General features: G+C 34.8%; 1 protein-coding gene across 8 annotated transcripts in view; it reads right to left on the reverse strand.

Annotated features, from left to right (window-relative positions):
* SCAF8 (SR-related CTD associated factor 8) overlaps positions 1-20,884 on the reverse strand; it is a 291,621-nt gene that overhangs the window by 240,856 nt on the left and 29,881 nt on the right. For all 8 annotated transcript variants that reach the window (XR_011164758.1, XR_011164756.1, XR_011164757.1 and 5 more), the window contains 3 exons: positions 17,676-17,759; positions 16,186-16,230; positions 355-516 (listed from right to left, as the gene is read on the reverse strand). Coding sequence is in view for 4 of the 8 variants with exons in the window: in XM_069069622.1 (XP_068925723.1) it covers positions 355-516; positions 16,186-16,230; positions 17,676-17,759 (291 nt within the window). In the remaining 4 variants the exon portion in view is untranslated. The remainder of the gene's footprint in view (positions 1-354; positions 517-16,185; positions 16,231-17,675; positions 17,760-20,884) is intronic.

A 20,884-nucleotide genomic window follows, 5' to 3' on the forward strand; every position in this document is an offset into this window, starting at 1 on the left:
TTCAAAAACCAAATCCTTATAAATAAAATGCTTATGTGCCTTGACCAAAGATGATCACTATTCTGTTTAACGTATATATTTCGTAATAAAGTTCTAGTTCAAGGGTTTTTAACATTTTCTGTGTCAGTGACCCTTTTGGCAGTCTCATGAAGAAAATACTACTATGGTTTGCGGCCTACATTCACAATGCAAGGAAATGCTAAATTTCATTTACAAGTTAGTCAAAATAAAGATAAAATTTTTCCCCCATCCAACTTCCTGGACCCTGTGAAATTTACCCATTAACCTCTAAGAAGAAACTCCAAATTAAAGATCCCTATGAGAAGAAATCCCCCAAAAACAACAGGAACATACCTTGTCATCACCAGGGCAACGATATAAATTCTGAAAAGTGCTAATGATGTTATTACTAAATCTGGGTGCAAACACATCCTTTTCTTGACCAAACTGATGTCGAGACTGTCGTACAATGGAATCAATAACATAAAGTCCAGGTACCTTATATTCTGGTTTACACTAAAAGAAAGAAAGGCAAAATTTAAAAAGTGAATTTCATGACAATTAAAGCACTGTAAATCATATACAAACAATAAAATTGCTATTTAGATATTAGTTCTTATTTTGTAGCTCTTCTACACTAAAGAAAAAGCATTTGAACCTTAGCTTCATGCTAGTCAAGTACTGTAATAGCTGTGAAAATGCAAAGCAAAGTCTAAAAATGTAAGGAAAATATTAGAATTTTTCTAATAGTTTTAGCAACAAGAATCAATGATGGCTACTGTACATACTCTAACTGACAGAGCCTAAAGCCACTTATAAATTTTCTGTATAATTTTAATGACAAGACTACAATAATGAAGGAAGCCATTACAATGAAGGATCAAGAAAATAAATGTGAGCTCTGAGAAAAATATCAACAATATATATTTCACCTAGACTTTCAAATTAATAAGATCGTAGGTTTCTATACCAGTATGAGGAAAAAAATAAAATAGATAAATAGATAGGTAGATAGACATAATCACAGATGGACTGTTCCTTAGCACAGTGCTTGGCATAGAGTAGGCACTTAATAAATATTTATTGAATGATTGATAAATCTTATCTACTTTAATTAGATAACTTGATAATAAAACGCTATAATCCCAATAATTACAGACAGCATGGAGCATAATAATAAACATTTATATAGTGCTAACTATATGCCAGGCATTGTATTAAGAGGTTTACAATTATTATTTTATTTGATCCTCACAACTACCCTAGGAGGCAGGTGCTATTATTATCTTCATTTTGTAGATGAAGAAACTGAGGCAAACAGATGTTAAGTGACTTGCCCAGGATAACACAGCTAGTTAAGTGTCTGAGGTCATATATGAGCTCAGGTCTTCCTAACTCCAGGTCCAGAGCTCTATTCTCCAAACAATTGTGGAAAGAGAAGCAGCCTTAGAATTGGAATCAGGAAAATCTGAGCTTAAGTACTGCTTCTGGTACATAGTGGCTTTGTCCCAGAACAAATCACTTAACCACTTAAGGAATTTACTCAAGGAATTACTACAACTCTAAGACATTAGAAGTGCTGATCTTCCAAAAGAATGGAATAAGGATTGTTTTAAGGGAGGAAAGGCACACTAATGCACAGCTTGTGCAGTTATAAATAAATATAACCATTTTGGAAAGCAATTTGAAATTAAAAAGTGACTGAAATATCCATCCCTTTGACCCAGAAATTTGTTTTATTAGGTTTATACTCCAATAAGACCATTAGTAAGAAGAAAAGTACTCATATGCAGCATATTTATAGCAGTACTTTTGTGGTAGCAAAGAACTGGAATTAAAGTAGATGTCCATTGATTTGAGAATGGCTAAACAAATTGTGGCACATGAATGTAATGGAATATTTTGTTGTTGTTCAGTTGTGTCTGACTCTTCATGACCCCATTTGGGGTTTTCTTGTCAAAGATACTGGAAACAGTTTGCCATTTCCTTCTTCAGCTCATTTTACAGATAAGGAAACTGAGGCAACCAGGATTAAGTGACTTGCCCAATGTCACACTGTTAGTATCTGAGGCCAAATCTGAATTTGGGTCTTGTTGACCCTAGACCAAGCATTCTATCCACCGAGCCACCTAGCTGCCCAACAGAATATTATTGTTAGCTCTATATAACCCCATGTAGAACAAAGTAACCAGAACTAAAAAAAAATTTACATGACCACAATAATGTAAATGGAAAGAATAACCAAAAAACAATCAAAAGGGAAATGTCACAAAAGTATAAAGAACTAGCATGGTTCCATAAAAAAGAAATATGAGAAGGAATCCCCATACTACTCCTTCCAGAGATGGGAGGTCCACAGGTGTGCTACATCAGACTTTTTCAATGTATTAACTCCTATGACTGAATCATGTAGCTTTTCTTTTCTTTAAAAATATTATTCATATATAGGATAGCTCTCTGGGAGATGGGAAGGGAAGAGATGTTGGAAGAAATTTTGGTGACAGAAAAACAAATGATACCAAGAAAAATTTTATTTTATTTTTTGGAGGGAGGAGGGCAGGGTAACTGGGGTTAAGTGACTTGCCCTAGGTCACACAGCTAGTACTTATTAAGTGTCTGAGGCTGCATTTGAACTCAGGTCCTACTGCCTCCAGGGCCGGTGCCCTATTCACCACACCACCTAGCCGTTCCCAAAATTTTATTTTTAAAAAGAATTCCTGATCAGTACTGGCGTGTGTTGTTTCCTTGCCAAGTCTTCCCTGAACCATAAAATCACAGGTCTAGCCAGAAGAAAAAAAAGAGGCCATTTCAAATGTTAAAACATAAGGAAAAATAAAGAAGAAGCATTAGGGGAGGTACTGACATTTTTCTTTCATTTTATAAGCAAGGTGTGATACATGTGTTACAACTTAACATATCCTTTAATGGCATGTTCCTTCCTAAAGAGTACCACCCATGTTAACAGAATTTGAGCTGGAAAGGGCTTTAAAGATGAGGCAGTCTGTATCAAATATAAAATGAGGAAACTAAAAAGCTAAAGAGCTCAAGTGACTCTCCATACTCAGACAGGAAGAAGCAGAGGGGTGGGGTGGGGGGGTATCAAATGGGACCATAAAACAAAGTCTGATGTCTTGGTCAAATGTTTTAGCCTCTAGAACAGTGGTTCTCGAAAGTTCTGAAAGGAATTTTGCTGGCTGTGCCATACATACAACTTCTCCCACTTTCCCAGACTTCTTCATTCTCCAGCAGCAGTATGCTACTAGCTCTTCCAGGTCATAAAAGCAACACTATCTAGAAGAACATAGCTAACTCCTCTCGTGTACCCCAGGGAAATAAAGGAGAGGTGGAGGAGAAACTGGAATCCCCAAGGCCTAGTTACTGGGCATGAAAGCCTAAATGTTCAGAACTCTTCTTCGCTGCCTATTTAAATTTTCAAGTATGACAATCTCTCAAGACCAAAAGTCTGAGAACCTCTGCTCAATCACACCAACTTTAGGAGTTAACATCTGCCTGCAATGGGCAAAGTAGTCTATTTCATAATCAACATATAACATTTAAGTTAAATATAACCATTTATAAGTGGTAATAGTAACTTAGTATTTTTTATACCTGACAACTTATCACCTAAGACACAAATGAGTATAGCCCATCTTTCTAGCTTTAGTTCATACTATCAATCCATAAAGGCTAATCCATAAAGGCCCCATATAGTCAAACTGGACTACTTCAAGTTTGTCTAATTCACATCACATACTTTCCCAAGCAAGCAGGTAAATAGTACAGTGGATAGAGTCATGGGACTGGAGTCAGGAAGATCCAAGTTAAAATTCAACTTTAGACACTGTGTATCAATCACATAGCTGTGTGACCTGGGGCAAAGTCAATTTAACTTCTGTCTCAATTTCCTGATCTGTAAAATGGGGATAATAAAAGCACCTACTTCCCAAGGTGGTTGTGAGAATCAAATGAGAAAATATTTGTACAGTGGTTAGTACAGTGCCTATACAGGACAGGTGCTTTATAAATACTTGTTCCCTCAGATGAAAATTATTTTTCATTATATTTTCTAACTTTCTCCCAACAAAATCCTACTTAATCTGTTCCTCAAAAACCATCTCAAAACTTACCTTCAAAAAGGTTTTCTGCATATCTATCCTCCCAAACTTTTGTGATCTTTTCTTCCCTCTCAGTCCCCAAATTCCAGAAATAATCAACATATAAAACTTCAGCTTTAATATTACAGCAAGACTTCAAAATGCAAGCAATAGTACAGTGCACCAGCTTTTAATAAACCTGCTTCTGTAATAACATTTCATATTAAAAATTTGATCCATGGATTGGACAAATGAAGTAATATCTGGGAGGAGAAAAATATTATTTCCAGACAGTATGCTTTATCAGGCTTAGTTCTACAATTTTATAGCAACAAAAAGTTCTGCTTGCCTTAAATGAGTCTATAGTTTAGAAATGATCTTTCAATATATGTATAAAAATTAACCCATCAGAAAACATTTCTTTGCCAAACACATTTGCTTGCTCTTTGAGCAAGAGATATTTATGTATAATACCTTTGAAAACTCTGAGATGATAAAATTTTGAAATCTCCAAAGGTTTTTATTTTATGGAAGTCAGAAAACGTCATTCACTGTCAGGAGAGAAGTTAACAAACACCAACAAAATACACTAGTTTCATCGTAAAATTTCTAGGAAATAAACAATGTCCTAAATGAGTTCTATGAAAAAGTGACAAAATTTTCTACAACCTCAACATTTGCTGGTTTCTGCCAACTGTATCTAGCCTCTAATTATGAAACACAGGAAGCATCTTTCCAAAACTATTAGGTTCAATCAACTATAAGTGTTTAAAAAAAAAATTCTTGACTTTATTAAAAAAAAAAAAGGACAACTCCATGGCCCAGAAAGGTTAAATGACTTGCCCAAGGTCACACAAGGAGTAAACAAAGAGCTAGGCTTTGAATAGAGGCTCTCAAGACTCCAAATTCAGTACTCACTCCAATAGCTACAAGACATACAGTACAGGAAGGTTTGCAAAGTGTTGTCACACTATATTTTATTGTATTTTCACAACTTTCAAGAGGATAACAGAAGAGCAGTATTACTCCCATTTTATAAAAGATAAAATTGAGGCTCAGAAAGAACAAGTGACTTTGCCATAATCTCATAGCTCTTAGGTTAGCAGAAGTCAAAATTTACATCTCTCTCAATACCAAATACAGCACTTAATTTTACTCTACTAACCTTCCCCTTAGGGACCTACTGATAGTCACTAGCCCAAGTAACTTCTTTCTTATGCAACTTCTCTCAGACCTCTCAGGCCAGTTCACTCTTAAGTAGAAAGATAGTCTTTTGTAAAGGTTAGGAGTCAATCAGTCAATTAACATTTATTAAACTCCTACTAAGTCCCAGGCACTATGCTAAGCTCTGGGTATACAAAGAGGGGCAAAAAATAGTCCTGCTATCAAAGAGCTCACAATCCAAGGGGGTAACAACATACAAATATGTACGAGCACACTATATAGGGGATAAACAGGAAATAATCAATAGGGTAAGGCAGTAGCAATTCTAGTAAATCTAGAGAGATTGGGAAAGACTTCCTATGAAGGGGGCATTTTAGCTCAGATCAAGAAGCAAATCAGGACACTGCTTTCTTACCAAAGAATTAACCAATTGCTTCATGTCACTCGGATTTTATAGCATTTTGCAATTTACAAAGCTTCCTTCACAAAAACTCCAGGAATGATAAAGTACAATAATCTTCATTTTACAGATATAGAAGCACAGAAGTAAACTAACTTGCACAAGATTACAAAATTTATAACAATCTTCAAATTGAACCAAAGTTATCTGACTACCCTTCCAAAGCTCTTTTCAAAAATCTTTAGGGGCGGCCAGGTGGCTCAGCGAGTAAGAGCACTGGCTCCAGTGTCGGGATGACCTGGGGATCAAATCTGGGCTCAGATACTTGCCACCACACCCAGAAATAACTGGCTGTGTAACCTTGAGCAAGTTACTTAACCCCGATTGCTTTAAAAAAAAAACAACTTTAGGTTATTTCATCTGACCTACTTTAGCCTTAAATGGATGAACTACATACCAATTAGCAGAATTTATAAGGAAAGAGACCCTTAACTCAATACAAAAAACTTCCTGACAAAAGCTGACCCAAAATGTAATGAGTTATTGAAGAGATGGCAAGATTTTTGTTACTCAAGATCTTCAGAAATATTAGATAAAAGATGACCTGTCAAGGATGTTGTAGAGAAAAAGAATGCTTCAGCATCAAGGAAAAGAACAAGATGACATCTGGCACCCCCATTCAAATCTAACATTGTAAGTTCACATGTTAATAAGTGCTTTTCTTAAATCTTGTATTTACCTCCTCCCTCCCCCATTACACCAGTGTATCCCTTAAAGTACCTTATACACAGCAGGTATTTCAATATTTGCTTTCTGAAAGGAAAGGTTATTTTTATTTCTTTCTGAAAACTGGATAACTCAAAAGGCTGCTGGTTGGACATGTCTCACTTAATTTATCCCGTTCTAAAAAGTGATTCAGACAGACAATATAAAAACAAAGAGATGCTGTTGGATATTATATGGTAATCCTAGGCAAAAGAGATGAGAGAATCGTTCAAGCTCGAGAGTTCTGAGCAGAAGTAGGGCTAGAGTCAATCAGGTAGCTATACACTAAGTTTAACACCAATAAGGCCACTAGTTTACCTGAGAAGGAGAAAACCTGCTTTGGTCAGCAACAGAACAGGTCAAGCTTCCATGCTGATGAGCAATGTTTTGGAAAAGTCCCTTAAATGGTCAATGAACTTACAGCCTGGGTGAGCTAAGGATATTCAGTCTCATCATAACAACAAAAAACAGTAACAATATGATGCCACAGTTCACATAAGGCAATAGCCCCATTCAATTAAATGTTAATGCCAAGCTTTAAGAAATTTTTTGTTAATCTTCCTGGCTAAACTAGGTTAGAGAACATATATAATTAGGAAACTTAGAAATAAATATATAGTACAATTTTTATCCCTTAAAACAAAATGTTTTAAATGTACTACCTACATAAAAACCTATTAGTCCTCAACAAAAAAACCCAATGCATTGTTGTTTTAAAACCATAAGAGACACATCAGAATTGCTTTGCGATTTTAATATGATGAAATCTAACAATTTTTACACTGTCTTTATGGTATTAAAGGCCTTTAATAACCTGGAAAAATTTTTCAGTTTATTTCTAAAAATGTAATATGCAATCATTGTGGCTAATAACGATGCATTCTGCTCCTGTTATGGTGGCAAAGAACTCGAAATTGAGAGAATGCCCATCAACTGAGGAACAGCTGAACAAGTTATATGAATATAATGGAATACTCGTGCTATAAGAAATGATGAGCAGGTGAATTTCAGGAAAACCTGAAAAGACTTACATGAACCAATACTGAGGGAAGTGAGCAGAACCATAACACTGTACACAATAAGAGCAACACTGTGCAATGATCAACTATGATTGACTTAGCTCTTCTCAATAACACAGTGATCCAAGATCATTCCAAAAGGCTCATGATGGAAAATGCTATCCACATCCAAAGAAAAAAACTATTGAATCTGAATACAGATGGAAGCATATATATCTTTCTTTAAAAAAAAAAAATTTTGCGGCTTTTCCTTTCGTTGTTTCTTCTTTCACAACATGAGTAATGTGGAAATATGTTTACATGATTGCATATGTATAAACTATATCAGATTACTTGCTGTCTTTGGTTGGGGGGATGGGAGGGAGAGAAAATTTGAAACTTAAAATCTTATGAAAAATGAATGCTGAAAACTATCTTTACATGTAATTGGAAAAAATAAAATACTATTTACAAAAAAAAAACAATGCATTCTGTGGCTAATCACCTCAAAAGTAACTACATTAAAGCTATATAGGATTTATTAATTCTCTCAGTAGAAGGAATAACTACTCCAATGAAACTAGAATATCCTTGAAGAATAAAAGTCTTAAAAAAACCCCCACAGCATTAACATTTCATGCCACAGAAGCATTCAACAGAAGTGAAGGAGGACTTCATTAATGCAGGCAGCCACTGGAGCTATCCTGCCATAAGCAGGGCAACTAAGAATTTTCTACCTTGTAAGGAAGCAATAAGAATCTCTATTCTGGGTCTCAGCATTTCCAACAAGGAAGAACTGATTACTAATGTGGAAATGAAGCAAGCAACCACTGTCATTTTCATGTGACATATGAGAACAAGCTAAGTATATATGGTCTGACATCAATTTTGGGAGAGAAAATTTTCAAAACTTCAGAGGATGGGTAATTAGAATAGCCAATCCAAATCAGACACTTGAAGGAAGAAAATCTGAAGACAGAAATAATTCTGATACAAAAGAGGAAGAATTCTCTAAAGCACTGGTTCTCAAACTTTCTTATAGTCTTAAAATAATAATATTGAGGACCCCCAAAGAGCTTTTGTTTATGGGGGTTATATCTATCAATATTTACTGTATTTCAAATGGAAACATCTTAATGTTGTTAGGAAAATAATTTTGAACTGGAGGATACCCTGAAAGGGTCTTGGGGTTCCCAACAAGGTCCCTGGGCCATATTTTTAAGAACTGATACTGAAAGAGACTGATATTGGTACACAGGAAGGAGGAAAAAAAAAGTTTTTAACTACTGGGGGGGAAAAGAGAAGAATCAAAAATGGGAATAGGAGAAAAGGTAGAATTAATTCCATGGCTTTTAAAAACAAAATAATTTTGAATTGGAGTGGAGAGAACAAAAATTGATTTAAAAAAAAAAAGAGCTAACACCCAAGAAAAGTGGAGAGAAAATAAGATAGTGCTAGATAACCTATGAGTTAAAGTCACCAATCCTGGATAAATTACAATCCAAGTACTGAAAGAAACACCCTATGTTTTTGCTGAGCTAGTCAATGATGTGGGAGAAGTAATATAGGACAAAAGAGGGAAAATATTGTCTCAATCTTTAAAAAAACAAAAAGAGTATAGTCTAAGCCAGAGAGTCTCAATTGTATTCCTAGCAAAATTCTAGAATCAAGATGATGCTTAGTGAATACCTACAAAAGGAAACAGTGATCACAAAGAGGTAGCATGGTTTCATCAAGAATAGGTCAAGCCAGATTAACCTCATTTTCTTTCTTTGACAGAGTAATTAAATTAGTAAATTAGTAACAAGAGAATGAAGGAGATATAGTTGACCTAGATTTTAGTACAATAATTAATAGTCTTTCATGATATTTTTATAGCTAAGGTAGCCTATACAATTTTACATATGATAAATAAAATAATTTAGAACTGGTTGAATGGCTAGAACCACGGTGATGTGATTAACTTGAAAGGAAGACTTAATGGAGTCTTGATGATGTGTATTTGACCCTATGTACTATTTAACATTTTTTCCAATGACCTGGATAAATGCACAGAGAGCATTCTTATCAAATTTTTATATGAGAGAAGAGATAAGTAATATAGTGGAAGAGTTAGTATCTAAAAAGATTTGGACAGGCTAGAACATTGACTCAAACCTTTTAAGTTTAATTTTATACTGATAAATGTGAAATCTTACATTTGGATTAAAAAAAAACATTAAGTAGAAGAAAGAAATTTGGCTAGACAAGAGGTAGTTTGAAAAAAATTTGAGGGATTAAATGGAATACTATTTTAAAAAATCAGCAGTATTATATGGAAGCCAAAAAGACAAAAAAAGTGATCTTAGCCTGTATTAAGAGAAGCATAATTCCCAGTACTATCAGATATTCTTTTTGCATTCTATCCTGACCAGACCACATCTGGGGAATTGAGTATAATTCTGATCACCACAGTTTTGCTACACTACTAAGGAGTGTCCAAAATAAGGCAACCAGGATGGTAAAGGGCCTCGAGCTCATGATATATGAGTATCAACTGAAGGAACTTGACATGATAAACCTAGAAAAAATTTAAGGAGGCTATGATAGATGTCTTAAAGTACATGAAGGGCTGTCATGTGAGATGAAGATTAGATTTACTCCTGTTGGTCTTAGGCTAGAATTTGGAGCAATGGGCAAAATTAATTGAGGTAGTCTCAGGCTTGATATAGGGAAAAATTTCCTAACAATTAGACATATACAAAAGTGAAATGGGTTGCCCTGACACAGTGTGGCTCCCTACCTCTCACCCCCTCACTCCATATCAACACAAAGGCAGGATGACCACCTGTCAAGTATGCAGTAGATTTTTTTTGTTCATATACTGCTTAAGACTAGTTAAATTCTAAGGTAGGTCCCTTTCTAACTTTCTAACAGTCCTGTGGCTATTATTAAAAGAAATTTCACCCTGGAAAACACTATGGTATTATAATTTAATTTTTAGACTAGTGAATACTTTTTTTTTGGAGGGGGAAAGGCAGGGCAACTGGGGTTAAGTGACTTGACCAAAGTCACATGGCTAGTTTTGTGTTAAGTGTCTGAGGCCGAATTTGAACTCAGGTCTTACCAACTCCAGGACCCCTGCTCCATTCACTGTGCCATCTAGCCACTCCTAGACTAGTAAATACTTTTAATGCCTTGTCTAAACTATGTATTTTCCCCCAACACCTAAAGTTCCATAGACAGTAGTAGACATATAGTTTGTTGAACTGAAAGAAATGACTCAAAAAATAGGAGAAAAAAACAATCTGAATTTGACACACATGATAAAAAAAGCAATGATTTATATTATTAAATGTGATTGAAGTAAAAATTTAAAAATACATACTCATGTTTACATGTGTAGTGTATATGTATATATGTACACAGAGACACACACATACAAAAGAATGGAAAATATCAATGTAGCTTAAAAATATATTTAGAATTATAATTACTAATACATGGACATTACATTTTGGATTGAGTTATTTTTAATGAGAATAAAAATAGAAACATACATAAGAGGACAAAATCACTTAAAGTGAATTTATCAATCATAAAAACTACAATCTGCTGACATTTTTTCATAGCTAAAGAAATTGTCAATATATACATATCAGCATGGAAATATTTATAACATCTTGCTAACATGGTATTTTATACTTGAAAGCAACTGGTCTAAATGAGATGATTGTTAAGGTGATAGTTAACACCTACAAAAGGAAACAGTGATCACAAAAAATTCAATAGCCTCATCCAGCACATTTTCTTTCCAAGATAAAGTTAGGGTTAATTATCCACTGAAGTGAATATCAAGCACTGGGCCTCATGTCAGAAAGATCCAATTTCAAATACAGACTCAGACAAGTACCTAGTAACTGTGTGACCCTGAGCAAGTCATTTAACCTTTGCCTGCCTCAGTCTCCCCAACTGTAAAATGGGAATAATACTACCTTCCTCTTGGGGTTGAGGATTAAATGAGATAATATTTGTAAAGTACTTAGTGCAATGCCTGGCTTTTCTTCTTTCCAATTTTTAATATAAAGAAACTAGGCACAGAAAGCTTCAAATTACTTGACCAAGGTTTCAGAATTACAGTTATCTCCTCCACATCAAGGGGGTCAAGGACGTGCCCCCTTCCCCGGAAAATAACTGTGAAATTTTCTGGACTTCCCTTCATACCAGCGAAGAAGTCTAAATTATTAAACAACACTATACATGTTTTATGCCTATCTGAGTTTCTAAACTTTTCTGTCATCTGTTAGCCTTTGCCACTAGCCTTCCCCTGTTGTCTGCAGCTTCCACAAAACTCCCCCCAAATTCCCATTTAACTTCTTATGCAGACCTGCGATACAATAAAAACACAATGGAGAAAGTTGCAATGTGGAAGGGATAATTGTAGTATGTATCAGATGTCTTCTGACATCAAAACTTTTATTACATCCAAAAAAACCCAATTCTATTTCAGTTGAAGGGCCACAATGGGAATTTACCAGATCTTTAACATCACAGCCTAATTCATAGCTTGATTCACATATGGCAGCACCTGAGTAGCACATATAGGAGTAAATATTATACCTAGAATGTAACTATAAAGGACCTAAAGCTAAAAGATGTGAGGTAGAAATATTGTACTTACTTTTTCTGTCAAAATATCATCACAGGAAGTGACCCAAAGCAGAGAACTTAGAGCTCTAACCACCTGGATACTGTTGTCACTGTGCCCAGACCACTATTAGCATGTCTGAAACCTTGCAATAGAATCATTTCCAATTCTATTCCTCCCATTTTGCTTTCACTGGAAGACAAATGTGCTAAGTCTATCATAAGCAGCAAACAGTGTTATACTTGGCTGATGGATCAGATAAAATGACTTAGCAGAACAGAATTTACTTGGAGTCATATATCATGCTCAACTCCATTTAAAAGGGGTACTATTGTAGAAGCCTATAACTTAAAATATATTTGATAAAAGGTGAAAATATAGATCACCACATTCATACAAATATAATTTATCAAATGATCAATGCTCACTACCACAGGATAAATGTTTATTATAGCCTTAGTAAATCTGAAAAGTGCTGGCAAAAATCAAATGTGTATTTCTTTTTTATAATTACCTAGAATAACTGCAGCAGTTGACAATTCATAGCACTTCTAGGTTTGCAAAGTACTTTATATACATTATCAATCTAGATTTATATACCTTTGGGGGGCAAGTATGACAGTTATCTCCATTTAATGGGGATTAAGAAACAGACTCAGTGAATTAAAATAAAATCACCAATTAATAATCAATTTTTAAGCATCTACTATATGCCAAGCATTGTCTTAGGCATCGAAGTCAAAAATAAAATGAAGAACCCTTGAGAAGTTTACATTTCATTGTGGTAAAGCTAGATGTATGTATGTATATATGTATGCAAACATATATACATACAAAATATATACAAAAATTACAGGGTTATTATCTCCCTAGCAGCTAGGAAGATCATAAAAGTCATCATGTAAGAGAGATGACACTTGAACTGAGCATGGAAAAGAGGAACTCTTGAGAGGTAAAGTTGAAGTGTATTCGATAAAAGGGCAAGTTCAACAAACAAAAGGTTTGTTTTTGGCTAAAATATACAGTTTGAGAAGAGGAATAATGCGCAATAAGCCTAGAAATGTAAACCAGAGGCAGATCATAAAGGGTTTCAAATGACAGAAATTTTTATTTTATCCTAGAAGGGTTAAGAAGCTACTGGAGCTTTGTGAACAGAGAAGTTGACATGGTCATATCTGTGTATGTCAGGTATCTGTGGATATCACTTTGGTAGCCAAAGCAGGACAGATTAGAAAGGGGAAAAACTTGAGAAAGAGAAACCAATTAGGAGGTTATTGTAATAGTCTAGGCAACAGGTGAGGAAGGCATGAATTAAGGTGACTGCAGTACAGATGGAGAGAAATGAACGGATACTAGAAATGCTATGCAGGGAAAATCAACAAGATTTGAAAACTGATTAGATGGGATGGTGGGATGGAGGTGATGGATAATGAAAGTTGAGGATGAATGTAATGTTAAAGAGTTAAGCAACTAGAAGGATGGTAATGACCTCAAAAAAAATGATAGAAATTACACGTACCCTTGACCCAATTCTTCTATCCCATCTTCTCCAAAAGATCATTCCTATACTGCTTAATATTTAATCTCTCACTATGTACTACCTGCTTCCTGGCTGTCTATAAATGATTTTATCCTTAAAAACCTCTCAAAAGATCCAACCATCCCCAGTAGTTTTTGTCCTATATTTCTACTTTTTCATAACTTAAATTCCTTGAGAAAGAGCCAAACTACAACTGGTGCCTCCATTTCCTCCCCTCTCATTCTCTTCTAAAACCTCTACAGTGTGACTTCTGACTTCATCATTCAACTAAAAATGTGCTCTCCAAAATTAGTAATGATATCTTAATTACCAAAGCTAACAGCCCAATCTCAATACTCATGCTTCTTGAACTTTTTGCAATCTCTGACACTGGAGACTCTCTCCTATCTGGGTTTTTGTGATGCTGCTCTCTCTTGGTTCTCCTATCTTGTCTGCTTCTTCTCAGTCTCTTTTGCTGGAACTGCCTGAAGGGTGTACAACTGTCTGTCCTGGGTCCTGTTCTCTTTTCCCTCTATACCAGGGCTTTTAAACTTGGTATCCATGGACCTCCAAATGGTTCATGAAAAAATTCTATTATTTTCACTATCCACTAACCAAAATTAAGCATTTCTTTTGCATATGAATTTTTATTAAAACACTATTTTGAGGTGTCCATGGGCTTCTCTAGAATGCTAAATGGGCTCATACCACAAAAGTTAAGAATCCCTACTCTATACTATCTTGCTACCGTGTTTCCCCGATAATAAGACACTGTCATTAATTTTTTGGACAGAAAAACACCAGAGGGCTTATTTTCAGGGGAGGGCTTATTTTCATGAACATTGACAGCAATTTCAGGAAACAGGTAAAAGTGAACAAAAAAATGTACCTTTATTCAATAAGCAAATCACTGGGGAAGAACAGGATGACGCACTCACTGCTGCAGCTCTGACTGGATGCAGCTCGGAGCACGTGTGTTTCACGGGGGAGAGGGGGGAGATAAGTGCATACAGAGGGTACCGTAATGTAGCGTGTAACGCAGGGGATCACCTTCACTACAGTAGCAATCTCAATAGGGCTTATTTTCGGGGGAGGGCTTATTTTAGAGGAATCTTACACAGTAAGGGGAGGGCTTATTTTTGGGATAGGTCTTATTATCGGGGAAACACGGTAGATGATCCATCCCATCACATTCCATGGGTTCAATTATCACCTCTACGTAAATGATTTTCTATACTATTTTTCCAGCAGTAACCACTCTCCTGACCTCTAGCTTGGCATCACCAACTTCCCAATGGACATCTCAAACTATATCTACTATAGCAGGGCTTCTTAAAACTTTTTCCACTTGCAAACCTATCAGCACTTCTTAAACTATGGGTTGTTATTCCATATGGGGAATAGTCATCTCAAATTCAGTATATACAAAACTGAATTTGTTACCTTTCCTCCAAATCATCCTCTCCTCTGAACTCTCTTATTACTGTGGAGGTGACACTACCTACTCTCCTGTCACCCACTCACAACCACAATGCCATCCTCAACTCTTCACTCACATTTAATTGATCCAATTTATTGCTAAAACTTGTTTTAATCTTCACATCATCTCTCATTATTGTCTTCTCTACACACCCACAGACACCATCTTCGTACAGATGGCTTCATCAGCTCTTGCTTGGATCAGTACCAAAGTCTATTGGTTGGTCTTCCTGTCTCTTCTCTTCCCACTCCAATCCATACTTCAAACTCAGCCGGCAAACTGATCTTCTTCAAGCAGAGGTCTTACCACATCACCCTCCCCCTCTACTTAATAAACTCCAGGGGCTCTCTTTTACCTCCAAGATCAAATATAAAATCCTCTGCTTGGTTCTTAAAGCCCTTCACAACCTGGTGCCTTCCTACCTTTCCATTTTACTCTTGCCTCCACATACTCTACAATCCAGCTATATTAACTTTCTTGTTATTCGTTTTACACAGTATTCTATCTCCCAACCCTGTACCTTTTCACTAGCTATCTCTCCTGCCTGGAATGCTCTCTCCTTACCTCTGTCTCCTAGCTTCACTGGCCTTTTTCAAGAAATTGGCTCAAATCTCACCTTCTCCAAGAGGATTTTTCCAATCTCCCTCCTCCACTTCCCTTGATAGTGTCTTCCCTCTTAGATTATCTCCCATTTGCACTGTGTGTGTATGTGCTGTTTATACATAGTTGTGTGTATGCTATCTACCCCCATTAGAATATGAGCTCTCTGAGAGTAGGGACTTTAGGTGTTTCTTTGTATCTCCAGCACTTAGCACAGTACCTGGTACATGGTAAGTTCTTAGTAAATGACCATTGACTAACTAACTGAAGGAGAGAAGTGAGTTTGTGGAAAGATGATGAGTTCTGTTTTGGATATATTCAATAACTTACTTGTGGTCAATCAGATAATTAGTATGAGAGACAGGATTCAAACCCAAGACTTCCTGACACCAAGTTCAACGTCTTTCTAATACACTAAGCTGCTTCATGAAAACTGATACATATAAATTAAAATTGTATTAATCTTTTATATAAAAAATTACTTATAGCTAGTTTCAATATAGTCATAACTTAAATACATAATATATCAAATACTTACCTTTTGAATGAATTTCTCAACACTCTGTACCACATGTTTATAGAACTAAAACAAAAGAAATAATACACTTTGTAAATAAGATAAATTTTTAAAGTGCAAATAGTGTGTGTGGCACTTTTATGTTTGAAAACATTCAAAACTATCAATTTATTATGTGCCTCAACAGATAATCAGCTGTATTACTTAATTGTATCAGAGCTTCCTTAAAGGTGATATAGAAAATTAGCATTTACAAAGGACTTAAAAGTTTCTTCCCTTTATATATAATTGCTGTAGAAGACAAACCAAGGATGGTAAACGAGTCATTAAAAAAAAAAACACGCTTCTTGTATTAAAATAATTAAATTTACGTAGACACACAAAAAAGAAATAATGTGATTCTTTTTATGTAGAATGACTGGAGAAATGGAGTGGTTAGATTAAATCTCTTTGAAGAAAAGTTTCCATATAAACAATATAATTATTAATACCACAAAACTGCTGGTGCAAGAAGGGCATCTAGTCCAAACCCCACATTGTAAAGGAAAGGAAAAACTGCAATTTAAAAGAATTAAATACCATAAAAATAAAGTTAACACTAAAACTATGGAAAATGTTTAATAAACCCAAAATCGCTTCTGGATTCCTTCCAGAGTAGGGCTTCTTTACGAATATCAGTGACTGTTATATTTTAATACAGAATATTAAGGGCTCTTAGGCTGTAAGGAATACCTTACAGGTTGCTTTTTAGAAGAAAAAAAAATAGAACTTTATATCAGCTTGTTTGGTTGTCTTACTCTCTTAAAAAATAAAAATAAAAATTTAAATAACAAAATAAAATAAAAAATAAAACAAAAATTTAATTATTTGGGCTTTTTGAAAAATCAAGATAAACAGGAGCATCTTATACATGGTGTCCCAAAAGTCTTGGTGCAATTTAAAGTTTTGGTTTTTAAAAAAATAGCTTAGACATACTATGGTCCACAAAGCAACGTAAAATTTTATTGTTTGGATAATTATTGCTCTAATGAAAAATTGCAAAAATATCAAATGTCCATAATCGATCTACGGATTTACAAATATTATGTTCTGTTCACTCCAATCCCAGCAACCCTCAACTTCCCATTTAGAGCTTTGTTCACCTGTTCATCACAATTTTGCTGTGCCTGAGGTATATTTAAAAGCAAGTTTAACAATCATGGTGGTCTGAACATAAAGCTGCACTTTTCCCCAAACCTGGCTAGTAGCATACCTGAGGGCAGTATACAATCACTATCATTTCTTTAGTGAAAATTTATATATACCTTTTTCCTTTCAAAGAAATCACAGAAGAATTCAGGTCAATAACGTACCACGTCCCAGAAACCTAGGCTAATTTCTAAGATAACATGTATATTCAGTAGTATATATCTCTATGAAGTACATATGCAGGGAAAAAAATGTCTCAGTTTTAGAGACTAATTTTCTTTTAAAAACACAACAGTAGCTTAAAAAAATTACTGATTTCTCACCTTAATAGCTTTGATGGCTGCCTTAGTAATCTGTGTCATTTTAGCCTTGGAAATAGGTGGCTTGTAGTCATTCAGGGAATAGAGCTAAAAAAAAAAAAGAACATGTCTAAATACAAAGCAAGACTAATCCTGCAAAAATGATAAAATTTATGAAATGACAGACATCTTTCTACTGACAATACCCTACTTACATTAAAATGCTGTTTTCCATTAAGAGAAATTTCTCAATTAAAACACAAGGGTGCCTTTTTATGTAGTAAAGAATAAAACTGTCCAAGACCTAAGTCATGCCTCTAAAAATTTTAACCAAAAATGTGTATGAAGAATTCAATTTAAGTCTGCTAATTCTGAGCTCGGGTCTTTTTTAAATATTCAAAATTCACTTTCCTTTCTGTTATACTAAAAAATATGGTCATAAATTTTCTTCCGTGTTCTTTCCTTTGAGTTATACTGAAAAATATGGTTAAATTTTCTCCTAACAATTAATTAAATGAATAGTGACATGAAACTTGATCAAACCACAACCTTCATCTAAGTCCTTTTAAATTCTACATTAAAATGCATTTGTTGAGATACTATATGTTTTGGGTTTCACCAAGTGCTATTTTTTATCTACTATTCACTAAGTCAACTTTTTGCTGTCCAACAGAGGGCTCAACCACAATGACAACACAGTAGCATAGTTGTTAGAAATTATCTGGATGCTCATCTCAGTTGTTTGCAGTTAGGGTTTCAAATCACACTATTTGATCCTAGCTCTGGCCTTAAGCACAACCTATGATTAGGCCTTCCTTTAAAGCCATTGGTTTAAGATCAGGGCCATTCTTAGTCTGTTGGTCTTCTGTACCTACCACCTAGTCCCTTCTCTGTCTACCTAGGTTTATAATCTCCCCTGTGCCTGCGCCTCTGAGTCTGTGTATTTTCCCAAACTTTCAGCTTGGGATCTTAATCCCTCCAGCCCAATATTCAAGACATTAATTAGACTTGCCTACTTAGAACACTGCTACCCATCTGTTCATTCAGACTTATGCTGATCTATATACTTGGAAATGAACTTTTACCAGAACTGTTCTTTAAGACTCTGTCTTCACCTGAAGTAGTATCACAGATTTAACACTTGAAAAATTTAGAAATGATCAAATCTACTCCTCATTTTATAAGAGAAAACTGATTCAGTGCCTTATTTAATTTTACACAGGTAGTAAGGTATCAGAGCTGGCATTTGTTTAAACAATGTCCTGACTCCAAATACAATAAAGATCCAATAATCATCTGCTCCTCCCAGATATCACTGACTTGGATGGTTTATTAATTTAGATTTCTGGTACTCACATGCTTTGCCCTATTGTTAACTAACCTTCTGACTGTGATTCCTGGCTTATCGATGCCTCTCTGACATAAATGGATTTCTGATCATTAACTGCTTATTGAGCACTGACAATAGCATAGAGTGCAAATAACTAACAGACTGTAATTTAGAAGTCTTGTTACTTTCTGGACATGTTACGCTGGTCATGTCAATCTCTCTGTGCCTCAATAAAGGATAAAGGGATTCCAATGTATTTTCTATATATTTTCAAATTCTATTCCTTTACCACAACAAGACTAACATTTTTATTTTGGGGGGGATTTTAACAAGAGAGAGAGACTATAGATTCCTACCTGCTCTATTTCTTTCTACCTCGATCATAGCAGTCACCTGTCTTACCAAGAACAGATTTACTTATTCCTTCCCCAATATACAAGCCTGAAGGATACATTCAAAAGTATTTTATTCTCATTTTCCTTAAAAAACAAAAACCAGAAAATAAGTATATTTTATAACTGTCAGGGAATACTAAAGTATCATGACTACTAAATTAGAGCTTTTGTAGACACAAAAAGAGGTAAATATTTAACTAAAAAGACATGAATAATTTTGTTCAACATATCCCTTTCATGTGCCAAGCTATCTTATTTCCTAATGTTTATGAGGGAAACCATGGGTCAAAGAAAACAGTTCAGACTTTCCTAAAACTTTGCATTTCATTTGCTTTTTCTTTAAATGGGCCCTACCATGGAAAACTATAAATTTCAACCCCCCAAAAATAAAAACGAGAAATTCAAAAGCCAATAGTTTACATAAGCATTAGTCATTATCCAAAATGGCCACAAAAAGATTGATGCACTATCCATATGCCCCACCTTCATTCTTCATTTGCATTAATGAATATAGAGTTGTTATCATTTAAGTCTTAATGTGCAGGAGTCTAGATAATAAGATATTTAATACCTGTTTAATGAATACTTTGGTCTTTCTATCTGTTTCCAGAAAAAACTAACCCTACTTTATTCTGCCCCATCTAGCTGGAACCACTTTGTCACTTTCCAAATCTCTTTTATTTTGCTGCCATCTAAATTTGAAGTTTTACAAAAAAACATTATTGCATTTTGTACATTTTCAAGGAACAATATGGAGTTCTAAATTTTACTTCAAATGATTTCATGAATTTAACAAATACCACAGTTAGGATTTGTAGCCCACAAAAGAATAAAGAAACAAACATGAAGAGGGAAAGAATTAAAAGAAAATAGCTTATTTTGTGAAATGTGCAAAATAGGCTTATTTCTATCTATACTCAAAACACTTTCTCTCGAAATAGTTGACAAAATATCAATATTTCATATAAAAATTCAAAATAAAAAAGAACTAAAAAAAGCCTTACTTTTTGTCAAGTGTACATGCCATCTATGTTAAGAGTTGATAAGATTTATCAGAAATTAAGTCTCATTTAAAATTTTAGAGTAATAGAAAAGAAAGTTAATAGAGTGAGTATTTTACCCAGAGACTGGGAAATTTTACCCTCTTTAGCAAACAGGGATATTCTTGGTTTCCTATAGTCAAGTCTCCTCTATACTGTTGAACAACTAATCAGGTATATAATACTGAGTAAGTCACTTGGGCTTTGTAGGCCTCAGCTTCTCAAGCTTTTTTTTTCGCTGTTTATTGTTCAGTCTTTTCAGTTATTTCTAACTGACTAGTCATGATCCCATTTGGGTTTTGGGTTTGTTTTTTTAGCAAAAATAGTGGAGTGGTTTGCTACTTCCTTCCCCAGATCATTTTACAATTGAGGAACTGAAGTAAATGGGTTACAGTGACTTGCCTAAGGTCATAAAGCAAGTAAGCCTCTGAGGCCAGATTTGAATTTAGATAGATGAGTCTTCCTAAA

This window comes from Petaurus breviceps, unplaced genomic scaffold (genome assembly GCF_028583685.1).
Source record: "Petaurus breviceps papuanus isolate PSGF00001 unplaced genomic scaffold, PetGlider_PUasm1.0 90784, whole genome shotgun sequence".
NCBI lineage: Eukaryota > Metazoa > Chordata > Mammalia > Diprotodontia > Petauridae > Petaurus > Petaurus breviceps.